This window comes from Marmota flaviventris, chromosome 5 (assembly GCF_047511675.1).
Source record: "Marmota flaviventris isolate mMarFla1 chromosome 5, mMarFla1.hap1, whole genome shotgun sequence".
In the NCBI taxonomy this organism is placed as follows: Eukaryota; Metazoa; Chordata; class Mammalia; order Rodentia; family Sciuridae; genus Marmota; species Marmota flaviventris.
The window spans coordinates 72798266-72812055 of NC_092502.1; the positions used below are offsets into that span (position 1 = coordinate 72798266).

The window sequence follows — 13790 nt, forward strand, 5'->3', positions numbered from 1 at the left end:
TCTTTTTGGAAAAGTTCTTTCCTCTTCAACTTGTATAGGTTAGCAAACTTGTTTTTAGATCCAAAGAGTACCTTGCTTAGGTGGATTACATTTTGCATGTTTAACACTCTTGTTTCTCAAATTTAAGGGATTAAATTAAACAAGGGTCAGCTAGTCGTAGAATCTACTCATCCTACCTAAGCAAAGCAAGGCCTTGAGCTTTTCAGGCAATTTAATTCATTTCTTACACTCAGCAAGAATGAGATGATTATGTATCTGAGGAGATGACTTGCCATATTTAGATCAAGTTAGAACTGGCACTTGCTTGTATTGTAAATTTTTACAAGTGTTTTTTGGGAAAAGAAGTTTCCCAAAGTAGGCATATTGATAACCTACTGCATAATAGCAAATGCTCTGTTGACTGGTTGAATAGGTAGAAATCATTTGTGACAGCTTGTTGTTAACACCTGTTCTTAATAGGGGTGAGTTTTTCTGGGGGAATAAATGTGATCTGAAAATTTTAAAAATTTCCTTTTTTTATTCTACTCTTATATTTAGAGGAGGGAGCATTTTAGAACTAGTAACCTTTGATTACAATATAACCTTGTGATAGAAACAGATTTAAGGTAAAGAACATAGTTATAGTTATACCTTTTTAAAAAATTTTAGAAGTCGCAAAGTAGAGAGAATAAAGCTATTTATTTGGTTAAAACTAATATTTATTTTACAAAATACCATTATGTTTTTTTGTTTGTTTGTTTGTTTCTATTTATTGTGGATTTTAATTTCCCTTCTGTAAAAAGTTTTTTTGGGGGATGGTTTCATGTGTTGACAGGGAAGTGGGGAGCATTACTTAATTTTTCTAAATCTGAAGTGATTCTGTGGATCTTTTCAGTATTGTGTGATTTTCAGATATAGGGCTCCAAAGAATGGGCATTTGCCCAATGGTCATTTTCTCCTCTCACATTTTAAATGCTAATTAAATTGGGGAAGAGAGGAATCTAGGTAAGAAATATGTAATAATAATAACCTTTTTATTCTTAATATACTAATAACTTTACTTATATTTTTAGGAAAGAATATTTGTTATTTGACAGTGATAAATTGTCACACTTGATTCTGGTAAGAAATATTTTTATCTTATGGTTCTTATAATTGCCAAGGTTAAATGTTCTCATTATTGTTATTCGTTTGCTTTATATTTCTGAGGGTTGAACCCAGGGGTACTGTACCAATTAGCTCTATCCCCATTCGTTTCCTTTTTTTGAGACAAGGTCTAAAAAAGCTGCTGAGGCTGGCCTTGAACTTGTGATCCTACAATCTCTCAGCTTCCCAAATTGCTAGGATTTTATATGCCAGTTACATCTGGCCTTTAATTCTTGTATTGGATAGGTTTAAAAGAGATGTAAATATAAATACTTTTATCAAATGTTTGTAGTTAAGTGGTAACTTATTTGCGAGTTTTAGTTATAAGATTCTTGGTTATGAAAACAGTTTTTTTTTGGGGGGGAGGGGGGCGCAGAGGTTAACCAAGTGCTTTACCACTGAACTGCATCCCAATCCTTTTTTTTGGTACCGGGGGTTTCAACTCAGGGGCACTTAACCACTAAGCCACATCTCCAGCCCTATTTTGTATTTTATTTAGAGACAGAGTCTTGCTAAGTTACTAAGGGCCTCATTAAGTTGCTGAGGTTGGCTTCGAACTCATGATCCTCCTGCCTCAGCCTCCCGAGCTCCTGGGATTAAAGCTGTGTGCCATCATGCCTGGCCATCCCCTCCTTTTTATTTTTCATTTTGAAATAGCGCCTCACTATGTTGTTGAGGCTGGCCTTGAACTTAGGATCCTCCTACCTTACCTTCCCAAGTAGCTAGGATTATAGGTGTGTACTACTACACCCTTGAAAATACTTTTTGTGTGTGTGTGTGTGTGTGTGTTAAATTCAATTTTTTATTTTTTTAGTATACATGACAATAGAATGTAGTTTAACATATCATACATACATGGAATATAACTTCCCATTCGTATGGTTGTATATGATGTGGATTTTCACTGGTCATGTATTCATATACGAATACAGAAAAGTTATGTCCGATTCATTCTACTGTCTTTCCCATTCCCATCTCTCCTCCCTTCCCCCCATACTCCTCTGTCCAATCTGGTGAACCTCCACTCCTACCACACCCTCCACCCTGCCTATTGTGAGTCAGCATCTGCACATTCAGCCATTGGTTTTTTGGGATTGCTTATATGAAAATACTTTCTTGAATTTGAGTTCCAAACTTTGTTTCCCAATGAGACATTGTAATTGCAAGTTTATGTTTGAAAATAGTTTGGATAGTAGGTGTAGAACAATTAACTGTTTAAGCATAGTAGACTAATAAAGACATAAGGATATGCGCTGGTTATCTTTAAGCTGGGAATGGAAAACTTCATGGTTGTGAAATATATTCTTTATTTTAAAATACAGGATTGTAGTAGCAAGATATGTGATTTAAATGCCAACACTGAATCAGAAGTGCCAGGAGGTCAAAGTATTGGTGTTCAAGGGGAAGCAACAAGTGTTCAAATTCCACATTTAGATCTGAAGAATGTTTCTGATGGTGACAAATGGGAAGGTAACTTTACCCACATACATCATTATTATTATTATTATCGATACTATTATTTGTAACTCAGATAACCCAAGGAAGTAATGAGATCACTGCCCTTTTCTGGACAGTTTTATTCATTTTAATCTTTCGTTTTCTGTTTCATGTGAGTTGAGTACATTTTACTTAGATATACTAATGAGATTATGGGGCAGCTGACTTAATGAATTAGAATTTGTCTGATCCATTAGCTTTGAATATGGATGTTAGAATTTATTTTTAAAATAAAATCACCCAGAATAGGCTTTCTAAAATTGTTAAACCAGATGCTATCTTTAATCTTTGAAAACCTGGTGTTAGCACTTGAGGACTTTCTCAGTTTGAACACAGAGCATTTAGCTTCCTTTTTTAATGATTATCAGGAATACTTTAAAATGATCTTCAAGGGCATGTATAACCAAATATTGTATCATATCCCTGTCTCTATCAGGTAATGAAAGTATGATGAGGGTGGAGGCTAACAATTTGCACAAAGAAAAGAAGTTTAACAAGCAAGCAACATGGGTGTATGCATTTCTCAAAACTTAGCAAATGTACACTTAAGATTTTTGCATTTCATTATATGTAAAGTTTTATTTTTACATTAAGAATAAGAAACCAAACAAATACTGACTTCGGTGAATGATTTGCCTACTGAACTTTTTATGGGGATGTATACCAATATCTCCAGTTTACTTTGAAATCCATTAAAAAAAGATGATTGGGGTGGGGTTGTGGCTCAGTGATAGAGTGCTCGCCTAGCATGTGCGAGACTCTGGGTTTGATCCTCAGCACCAAATAAAGAAAAATAAATAAGTGGAATAAAGGTGTTGTGTCCAACTACAACTACAACTAAATGAGATGGGTAAATGTTGTGAAGCAAATGTAGTAAAATGTTAATGATAGAATCTAGGTGATTAGTATATGAGTGGCTATTGTAAAATTTAACTTTGTTGTATTTTTTTGTGTGTGTGTGTCATAAGTTTTTTTTTTTATTGGTTGTTCAAAATATTACAAAGCTCTTGACATATCATATTTCCTACATTTGATTCAAGTGGGTTAGAAGAGGATAGGAAAGATAGCAGAATACAACAGTCACTAGTATGGCAATATGTAAAAACGTGGATGTGTAACCGATGTGATTCTGCAATCTGTATACGGGGTAAAAATGGGAGTTCATAACCCACTTGTTGTATTTTTGTGCACTTTGAAGTAAAATGTTGGAGGAGGTAGGAAATGAGCAACAAATTTGTATCTAGGAGCCTTTCTGTATCATATGCTTTCCTAGGTAAAGAGAATGAGACAATACAGGAATATTTATTTATTTATTTATTTATTTATTTATTTATTTGTTGTAGTTGGGCACCATATCTTTATTTTTATTTATTTATTTGTTTGTTTGTTTGTTTGTTTTTATGTGGTGCTGAGGATAGAACCCAGGGCCTCACACGTGCTAGGCGAGCGCTCTACTGCTGAGCTACAACCCCAATCCCCAATTCAGGAATCTTAAGCCTAGTTACATATTGTTCAGTCAGATTGAAGATTCCTGAGTTATCTCACCTTTGGCAAGTTATCTGATGATATACAGTGGTAACAACAAGAGGAATTACAGTGCCAATGCTTTCGGCTCCTCTTGCCACTGTAAATCTGTTCCCCTGATCTTAGGAATGTGTACACGTGCGCATGCACATGCGTGTGTGAAGTCTGGGTGTATTTTTTTTGGGGCGGGGAGGGGTACTGGAGATTGAACCCAGGAGCACTCTACCATTGAGCTACATCCCCAGCCTTTTCTTTTGAGGCAGTTACTCACTAAGTTACTTGGGGGCCTCCTTGCTAAGTTGCTGAGGCTGGCCTTAAACTTGGGATTCTCCTCCCTCAGCCTCCTGAGTCACCAGGGTTATAGGTGTGTACCTCCACACCTGGCTAAGGTCTAGGTGTTTTTTTAAAGCTCTAACCAAAACATTGTCTGTACCAATCTTTATTTCTATTCTCCTTCCCTCCTTTTTAGATCTAGGTTTTTGGCCTGCCCAAGACATAAGTCTTAACTGACTAATCAAGAAGTTGTCATTTGATTGTCAGGTTGTTCTGGATTATTCGGGATTTCTGGAATTTATGAAGATACTCCCCAGAGTTAGAGGATATGTTAGCATACTGATGACAGTGAAGATTAAATGTCCTTTTTAGTTATTTATTGAGGCATAATCATTGAAAAGGAGCAGTAATTAACAGAGCATTTGGATTCTAAAAAAGTATTTTTGCTTCTTTCTCTTAGAAGATGCAGATAAATAGCCATTTATGATGTTTGACCTGGCGGGGGGAAGTCCTAATTCTAAATTTTAAGAATAGATGAGTAATTGTTTTCCATTGTCTGAGAGATTGGGCATTCTCTGTCTCTTCAGCTTTCTGGAAGCTCCTCCAAAGAGAATCTGATGCTGGACTGTCCCCCACCCCACAATGTCTGAATCCAACCACTTAAGTTGCTGAGGCTATCTTTGAACTCAAGAGCCTCTTGCCTCAGCCTCCCAAGCCACTAGCCAACCCCTATATCTTATTGTAGGGAAAGGAGGTTACCTATGGACTACTGATCCCTGATTTTCAGTGTGCAAGATATTCTCTTACCCATATGATTCAATGGTCATGACAAGTTTATATCTGTCTCCCACTGACTATTCCAAAAAGAGGGGCCAATGATCTTTAGAAAGTCAATGGTAGTAGACAGCTGAGTGTACTTGATGGCCACACATGTGCTTGGGAGACTGTATTGTTCCTTCAAGCTTTGCCACTAATAAGAACATTGACTTTTCACAGTTAGGTGTCATGATATTCTAAATAAAATGTCTTCCTTAAGAGAACAGATTACTTCAGACTTCGGAATTAAAGACATTTTGTTTGATGTGGCTCCTAGGAGAGAAGTGGGAATGACTCCAAATAGAGGCCCCCACCTCATTCTCTAGTATGTGGTTTTTGTTTTTCTTAAAGGATTACCAGCAGAACACGGCAAACAGGTAGCAGCACATTATTACTAACAGTATGAATTTGTAACAGCTATTTAAAAAGACTTATCTTTCAATGGAGGTGAACCATTTTCTCCTAATTCTGGAATGAAACATAATAGTGGAATCTTTTGAAAGTGGGATTTTATTTTCTGTTAAATCAGTGACACTGAATCTTAACTAATACTGTTTGAAGCTTTTCAGTGTCACTGATTTAAGAGTTAAAAAAAAACAAAAAACACTTTTCTTTTTTTTTTTTCCTTTTATTTTTGCCTTGCTTGCTGAAATGGAAATGTATGTTTGCATTTGTTAAAGTTTGGTTAATAGTAATTTTTTTGAATAGTTTTTGAGCAAAATGCCTAACTAGTTTTAGGGAAATGTTTTTGGTATCTTTGGCTTTGTGTTATGTGTATGGTTTGTTCTGACTGTGCCGTGTGTTCACTTTAGTATTTTTTGCCATTTTTTCCATTTTATTAGCGTCATGCCCTATCACTTTTCCCCTCATTGATTTCAAAACAATGCATCTGCAGAGAGATGGGGAGGGTAAGTATGGTTCACCATAGTTTAGTTTTCTTGCCTTTTTATGGTTCACTCTGTTTGTCTTTTTTAGCCCTTCTCCTGCTGTCCCCAAATCTTAGGAATAATTGTTTGGATTAAAACTGATACCAAAGAATTGTTTTTGTTATTTCTTTCTTTCCTTAAAACAGATTTCTCATAAAACATTTATTATAAGTTTATTAATTTCTGGGACACAGGTACAAGGGTTGCTTTGAAATCACTTTATTGCTGGGTTTATTGTGGGATTGCACGCTCTGTACCCAATTTTTACTTATGAGATTGATTTGGGTTTCAAAAAAGACTTAAGTTTTGTTCTTACTACCCTGTAAAACAGGCAGTGCTTTACATAGCTAATGCATAAAATTAAACAAAATTATTATAGTAGTGATATTAACTATTGTGAAGAACAAAGAAAAAATGACTTTTGAAGTTTGACACTGTTGAGCCATCTTTCCTTTTTTTTTTTTTTCCCATTATTAATAGCCATAGCATCAAGGTTTTAAATTTTAGTTACAGTCTAGGCATGGTGGCACACGCCTATAATCCCAGCAACTCAGGAGGCTGAGGTAGGAGGATCACAAGTTCAAGGCTAGCCTCAGCAACTTAGTGAGGCCCTAAGCAACCCAACAAGACCCTGTCTGAAAAAAAAACAAACGGGGATGTAGCTCAGTGGTAAAGTGCCCCTGTGTCAATCCCCAGTGACCTCTTTCCCCAATTAAAAGAATTATTAGTTACAAGTAATGCAAATGTGTAGTGGCAAAGTATTTTTTTTTTTAATTTTTTTTGCCCGAGTTCATTGATATTAAAATTCATTTTATTTTTTTTATTTGGGTTATATTTGTGGATTATGTGTATGATTTTTATATGTTCTATGTGTGCAAAGATACCAGTTATATGGTTTCTTTTGAGAGCATTCAGGGTAACTACAATAAGATATATGTGCTTATAAAGGACTAGCACTGTTAAGTTTTTTCTTTATGATGCTCTTGTGGGTGTTTAATAAAGTACATGTTATACATAGGAATCCTATAATAAACGATAACCACTACAGTTTCATGTTAAGAGACCAGATGCTGACAGGTGACTTAGCTCCTCTTTTAGAAATGTTAGAATTTGGGCTGGGGTTGTGGCTCAGTGGTAGAAGTTCTTGCCTCACATGTGTGAGGCAGTGGGTTCAATTCTAGCACCATATATAAATAATTGAATGAAATAATTATCCATCAACAACTTTAAAAAAAAAAAGGAGAAGAATTCTTATGGAGTCAGAGTAACTCCATTTCTGAGTAGCATAGGGAAAAGCTTCCACATCTTAACATAGCCTCTTGATAATAATGGACAAATCTTCCACCTGGCAGCATTTGACTTTTACTTTATGTTCCTAACTAAGGACTGTTGGGTAGTCACTGTTTCGAAATAAGACTTTTTTCTTTACTTGAAAAATAATATTTTTCCTTATGTTTAGAATATTTAGAATTATATTAAATAATGTCTCTTCCATTCTTTTCCTTTCCTTTCTCTCCTTCTCTCCCTCCTTCCCTCCCTCCCTCCCTTCATGGGAATCAAACCCAGGACTTCCCCTATGCAAGCTTTCCACCACTGAGCTACATCCCCAGCCCTTTTTGAGACAGAGTATTGCTTACTTTCCTAGATCTCCTTTGAATTTGGAATCCTTCTTGCCTCAAGTAGCTGGGATCACACCAAATTAGAATTAAATTTTAGAGAGCTTGACAGTGTCCTTTCTTGTTTTGCCACTGGGTTCAGTAATTTAAGCTTTAGCTCCTTTTGTGAAAAGAGAAAACTGAGCTAAATCTTGGATAATTTTAAACTTTAGTTGGCATCATGAAGATCCTCATATCTCTTGTTTCATTAAAAAACATGTGTAATAGATATTTGAAACACTACACAATGATACAATTTAAAGAACCTATAGATTACATTTTGTGACTTTTCCCCCATATGGACTCAAGAGACCCATCCTACTGTTCTTTATGTTTTACAGAACCATTTCCTGCTTTTAAGTCTTGGCAGGAGGATTCTGAGTCTGGAGAAGCTCAGCTGTCTCCACAAGCTGGAAGAATGAATCACCATCCCATGGAAGAGGATGGTCCTCCAGTATTATCACACCGCAGTTTAGATTTTGGACAAAGCCAGCGTTTCCTACATGATCCAGAAATGCTGGATTCCTCATCTAAAGCACTTTCTTTTACTAGGTATATGATTTTTTAATGTATTTGTAAGAGGTGATTTCTATTAGGTACCCAGATCCTCTGAAAGATTTAGTTTTCTATACCTATAGGTCAGAGCCTTCTCCCTATAATCCCCATTTCCTGAAGCAGGTTTTGCCCTGCTGTTGAATTCTAAATTCATTGAGGTATGTGTGGTGCTTGAAGTTTGCTTTCAAATGGACATTTCCATGGTGTGTGTTTGTTTTATTCATTCATGACTGTGATACAGAATTGAAAGGGAAGCAGTCAGTGAAACTGATTCCCCTAATATTTTTGTTAAAACTTAAAGTTGATTGTAAATGCCAAAAACTTGTTTTTCCCCCAAGTTGAACACTTACAAGAGCTCTAAGCTGCTAGGTTTCTTTATTTATTTTCTGCCTTTGTCCAAATAAGTTTTAAATGATTCTACCACTGTGTTCACTAATTTTGTGGTGTGTAACACTGTAGGTTTTTTTTTTTTTTTTTTTTAACCAGTTGTTCTTTACTATTAGGGACTTAACTTCACTTTCAAGATATACTTACTAGTAGTTGTGTTGACAGTTGAAAATTTAACACAGACTATTGGCCTGTCATTTAAATTCAGGATTAGAAGATCATCCTTTAGTTCAAAGGATGAAAAAAGAGAAGACAGAACACCTTACCAGTTGGTTAAGAAACTTCAGAAAAAAATCAGACAATTTGAGGAGCAGTTTGAAAGAGACAGAAATAGCAAGGTAAGTTTGTACCATTGCCCAGACCAAGCTGTATCTAATTGGGTGCTGTGGCACATGCCTGTAATCCCAGTGACTTAGGAAGCTGAGGCAGGAGGATTGTAAGTTGTAAGGCCAGCATCAGCAATTTAGCGAGACCCTGTCTCAAAAGGAAAACAAAAGAATAAAATGTGCATGTAGCTCAGTGAAAGCACCCCTGGGTTTAATCTTCAGTAACACACACACACACACAAAAAAAAAAAAAGAGTTTTTTTTTTCCTAATATTAGAACTGGGAGAAAGGGCTTGTAGAGCATCAGTCCAGCTCTTTCCTGAGAACAATCTGAGATGCCCAGAGAAATAGAGACCATATAAACTGGGTATGGTAGCACATGGTAGTACTTGGGAGGCTTAATCAGGAGGATTGCAAGCTTAAGGCCAGCCTGGGCAACTAAGTGAAACCCTGTCTTAAATTCTTTTTTTAAAAAAAGAACTGGGGATATAGCTCAATGCTTGTCTAGCATGTGCAAAGGCCTTGGGTCCACTACCTGGTGCTGCCACACACACCAAAAAAGTAATTATATAGATCTGAAAGCAAAAAGATCCTTGGCCTTTTGATTTCTAGGTCAGTATTCTTGCCATTGCAACTTTGTCTCTATTTCCCTTTGTAAAACAGCTTTTAAAATTTTTAAAGCAAATTCTTTACTTTTAAAAATGATGCTGTTATTTCTGCTCTGTGTAAAAGTTACAAGTTCCAAGATAAGAGCTGCTGAAGAAGTGAAGGAAGAAAAGGAAAAAGAACATGTTTTAATAATTAGAACATGTGAAGTAGAAAGAGTCTTATATTTAAAGATGGAGACCCATTGTCAAATCTGCCTTCAGCCAGTTATCTAACCCTGTTCTGGGAGAATTTTTACTTAATATTCTGCCCTGTATAATTAAGGTATAATTAATTAAATATGGATTGAGGATTGAATGAAATCTGCAGTGAGAACTATAAGATATTATGTGGGCACAAATTAATGAAACTGTTCCTTACTACAAAAATGTCAATTATTCTGCTTCTTAATTTTCAGCCTTCCTATAGTGATATTGCAGCCAATCCAAAGGTATTAAAATGGATGACAGAGCTTACCAAACTGCGGAAGCAAATTAAAGGTATAAGTATGCCGTTTTATAATATATTTGCAGTTTTAAAATGTTCTGTGTAATTTGCGTGAGAATTATAGTTGTGATTTTTGATACTTTTAAATCTTGGGACTTTTGGCAAAAATAGGTGTCCTTTTTTTCTTTTTTTTTAGTTAAGGTCAAAATTGCATACTAAGAGATGGGATTTCTGTAGTACTTTATCATAGTCTGTCAAATATCCTTTCTTTTTAGGTGAAGTGGCACATGCCTATAATCCCAGCAAGGGGCTAAGGCAGGCAAGTTGGAGGCCTGCCTGAGCAACTTAGCAAGACCCTGTCTCAAAAATACAAAATAAGAAGGGTTGGATATATATATGGCTTAGTAGTAAAGCATCCCTGGGATCCATCTACAGTACCAACAAAAAGTTTTTTGTTATTGTTGTTTTTATTAGTATTTTTTTTTTAGTTGTCAATGGACCTTTATTTATTCATTTATATGTAGTGCTGAGAATCAAACCCAGTGCCTCACATGTGGTAGATAAACACTCAACCACTGAGCCACAACTCAGTGGTAGAATGTTTTTTTATTAGTATTCTTTTGAAAGGTACCCTGCATATATATATATATATATATATACACACACACACACACACACACACACACACACACATAGGTGAACTGGTGCAATACAATTTATCTGAAATATATTGTAGAAATTAGTAGTTTGGGTTTTTGAAGGTATTAAAATTTTTTGGTATATATTTTATCTAAAGACTAAAAGACTAGCTAGTCAGGGACTGGGGTATATAGTTACAGTGATGGAGCACTTGCCTAGCATGTGGGAGGCCTTAGGTTTGATCCCAGTAATGGGTAGGGGATATAGTTTTAGTGAATTGTTGACACTGTAAAGACTAAATTGTAAGTCTTCTTGACTCATAAACTAGGCCTTGTATTTCTGGTTGTCTGCCTAGCATAAGCTGTTGTTAAGGTATATTTATTCTGTGTTTAGTGAATATGTTTTTTAATGATTTTTAACCATTACCTGTGCCAAGTATAGCTTATAATTTGGATCACTGTTTTGATTTATTCATTTGAACTTATTTGGTGAAATTCTTAATAGCTCATAAGTATCAAGTACTCAAACATCATCCCTACTATCATGGAATTTTTTATTCTTTGGTTTAAGATACTTTCTCTTAAAAGAGGATTTCATGCATAATGTATTCTGCTGTTATATATAAATTTTAAAAATGAAAAAAAATGTGTATTAGGCATTTACATTGGATTGCCTCCATGTTAAGTGAAGTACCAAGAATACCCAATTATTGTCATCTGATGTATAGCTTCATTCATAAACTGTTCTACATCTCTCCTCATTTTATACACCCATGAATAAAAAATAACCTCATTTTATTATTTCATTAAAAAAAGAGGATTTCATGAACTGAAATCAATTTCCATGCATGTATGAGTTTGTTGGGATGAATCCAGCTACTGTGTGTAATAATAAAGCTCTAATTCAAAAACAAAACCAAACTTTTTTTTTTTTTTTTTAGAAGATTACTTCCTCGCTACCTACAGTTCTGCAGAGCATTGCCTTGTTTAAATTCTGGTTTCCAACCACCAGTAGTCATTATTAAATTAATAGGCATTAGCTTCCTAGTTTCCCAGTTTTTTTCTTAACTGTTCTATAGTACATCCTCTGCATAGCAGCCAAAATTATCTATTAAAAAATCATGCAAAAATGATAGCAATTCAGTAGAACCTGTATATATACTGGGGTTGTAGCTCAGTGTAGAGTGATTGCCTAGCATGCGTGAGGCACTGGGTTCAATTCTCAGCACTGCATACAAATAAACAAAATTAAGGTCCATCAATGATGAAAACAAATATCTAAAAAATAAATCATGTTACTCCCTTGTTAACACTGGGCTGATATCCATAAATGTAAGGCCTAGTTTATGACTCAAGAAGACTTAAAATTTCAGTGGGTTTCCCTTTCCATTTAGAATTTTTCTGAGTCCAAATCTTTACCATGACTTTCAATGGCTTGCACACTCTGGCAGACAAGACAACTCTCATTTTCTGTTCCTCAGACATGTAAAACTGAAGGGCCTCCGACATGTAAAGCTGCATGGGCTACTTTCTCAATTGGGGGTGAATGTTTTTCCTCTAAACCTTCTATGCTACATTATTTCCTTATCATTCCATATTTAACTGGAATGAGACCATTCAAAAAAGCCTTCTTTGTCGATCTTATCTAGTGTAATTGCTCCTCCACAAAGCACACTACTTTTAGTACTGTGATTCTGTCCTGTTATATCTTCTTTATAGCACTTAGCTTTTTTTTGAAGTTATTTCATTTATTAATCTGATTATTTGATTATTGTTTTTCCTTCCCTGCATATTTACATATGCTCCATGAGAACAAGGACGAATCTCTTTTGTTTACTACTGTGTATTAGAGTGTCTTCTGTTGTAGACTTTCTATGAATTTTGATAGAATAGAAAGCTTTCTTGCTGTACATATAATTTGATTACTTTGTTACTTTGAAATATTGCTATTATTGTATACTTGATAAAATCAATTGTTAATCTTTCCTCTTGTTTCTGAAATACAGATGCAAAACACAAAAGCTGTGATGGAGAATTTGTACCTCAGACACGCCCACGTAGTAACACTCTTCCAAAAAGTTTTGGCTCTTCTTTAGACCATGAAGATGAAGAGAATGATGATGAATCCAGAGTTATTCAGAAGGAGAAGAAGTCATCTAAGGAAGCAACCCTTGAACTTATTCTGAAGAGACTGAAAGAAAAACGTGTTGAGAGGTGTCTTCCAGAAGATATCAAGGTAATGTTAACCATGATTTTTGTTCAGGCTGGCCTTTAGAATCCCTGAAACAAAGCAATTACCATAACATGATTAAGATACCTGAGTAGTCCAACTGGCCTACTTGATACCTACAGATTGATAAACATGTTTTGTTGTTGTTTTTAAAAAGTACTGGATTGAACTCAGGTACTTGCACATTAGGCAAGCACGCAAGCATTCTACCCCAGCCCAGTGATTTTTTTTCTATCTCTGATTTCACTGTAGTAAAAGACGGATAGTATTGACTAATTATGGAAATAAGTAGGTTTTATTTGGTATAGTTGGAGAGTATTCTGGAACATTGGTTCATTGAAATGATAATATGTATATATCCCATCTCTGTATATCAAAGTTTATAAATGCATTCTACTGTCATGTATAACTAATTAAAACAAATAAAAAATTAAAATAAAAAAAGAAGTGATAATATGTGATCCTATGAAACAAAGGGAAACGCTCTGTGGAGTTCTGCTTATTCTACCTTATACCATACTGAAAGGTATGATGAGGGTATTGCAGTGTAAAGAATGCACCATCTCAATTGGAAGAGAAACTGAGGTCAGGGTAAAGTCTAAGGTTACAAATTAACATTGTTGAATTTCTTTTAGGATCTTTCCACTATACTGCTGCAGGATTTTCTTTAAAAGGATATATAGACAGATTGGATTGTAAAACCTGTGTATGTATGTGAGAGTGTGTCTGCATCCACTAGTCTTATT

The 13790-nt window shown here is 35.2% G+C and overlaps 1 protein-coding gene across 8 annotated transcripts in view; it reads left to right on the top strand.

The window, feature by feature from the left end:
- Nucleotides 1–13790, top strand: part of Fam13b (family with sequence similarity 13 member B) — an 83123-nt gene that overhangs the window by 59715 nt on the left and 9618 nt on the right. For all 8 annotated transcript variants that reach the window (XM_071612333.1, XM_071612334.1, XM_071612335.1 and 5 more), the window contains 6 exons: nucleotides 1053–1101; nucleotides 2448–2595; nucleotides 8158–8368; nucleotides 8967–9096; nucleotides 10148–10229; nucleotides 12821–13050. In XM_071612333.1, coding sequence (XP_071468434.1) covers nucleotides 1053–1101; nucleotides 2448–2595; nucleotides 8158–8368; nucleotides 8967–9096; nucleotides 10148–10229; nucleotides 12821–13050 — 850 coding nt within the window. The remainder of the gene's footprint in view (nucleotides 1–1052; nucleotides 1102–2447; nucleotides 2596–8157; nucleotides 8369–8966; nucleotides 9097–10147; nucleotides 10230–12820; nucleotides 13051–13790) is intronic.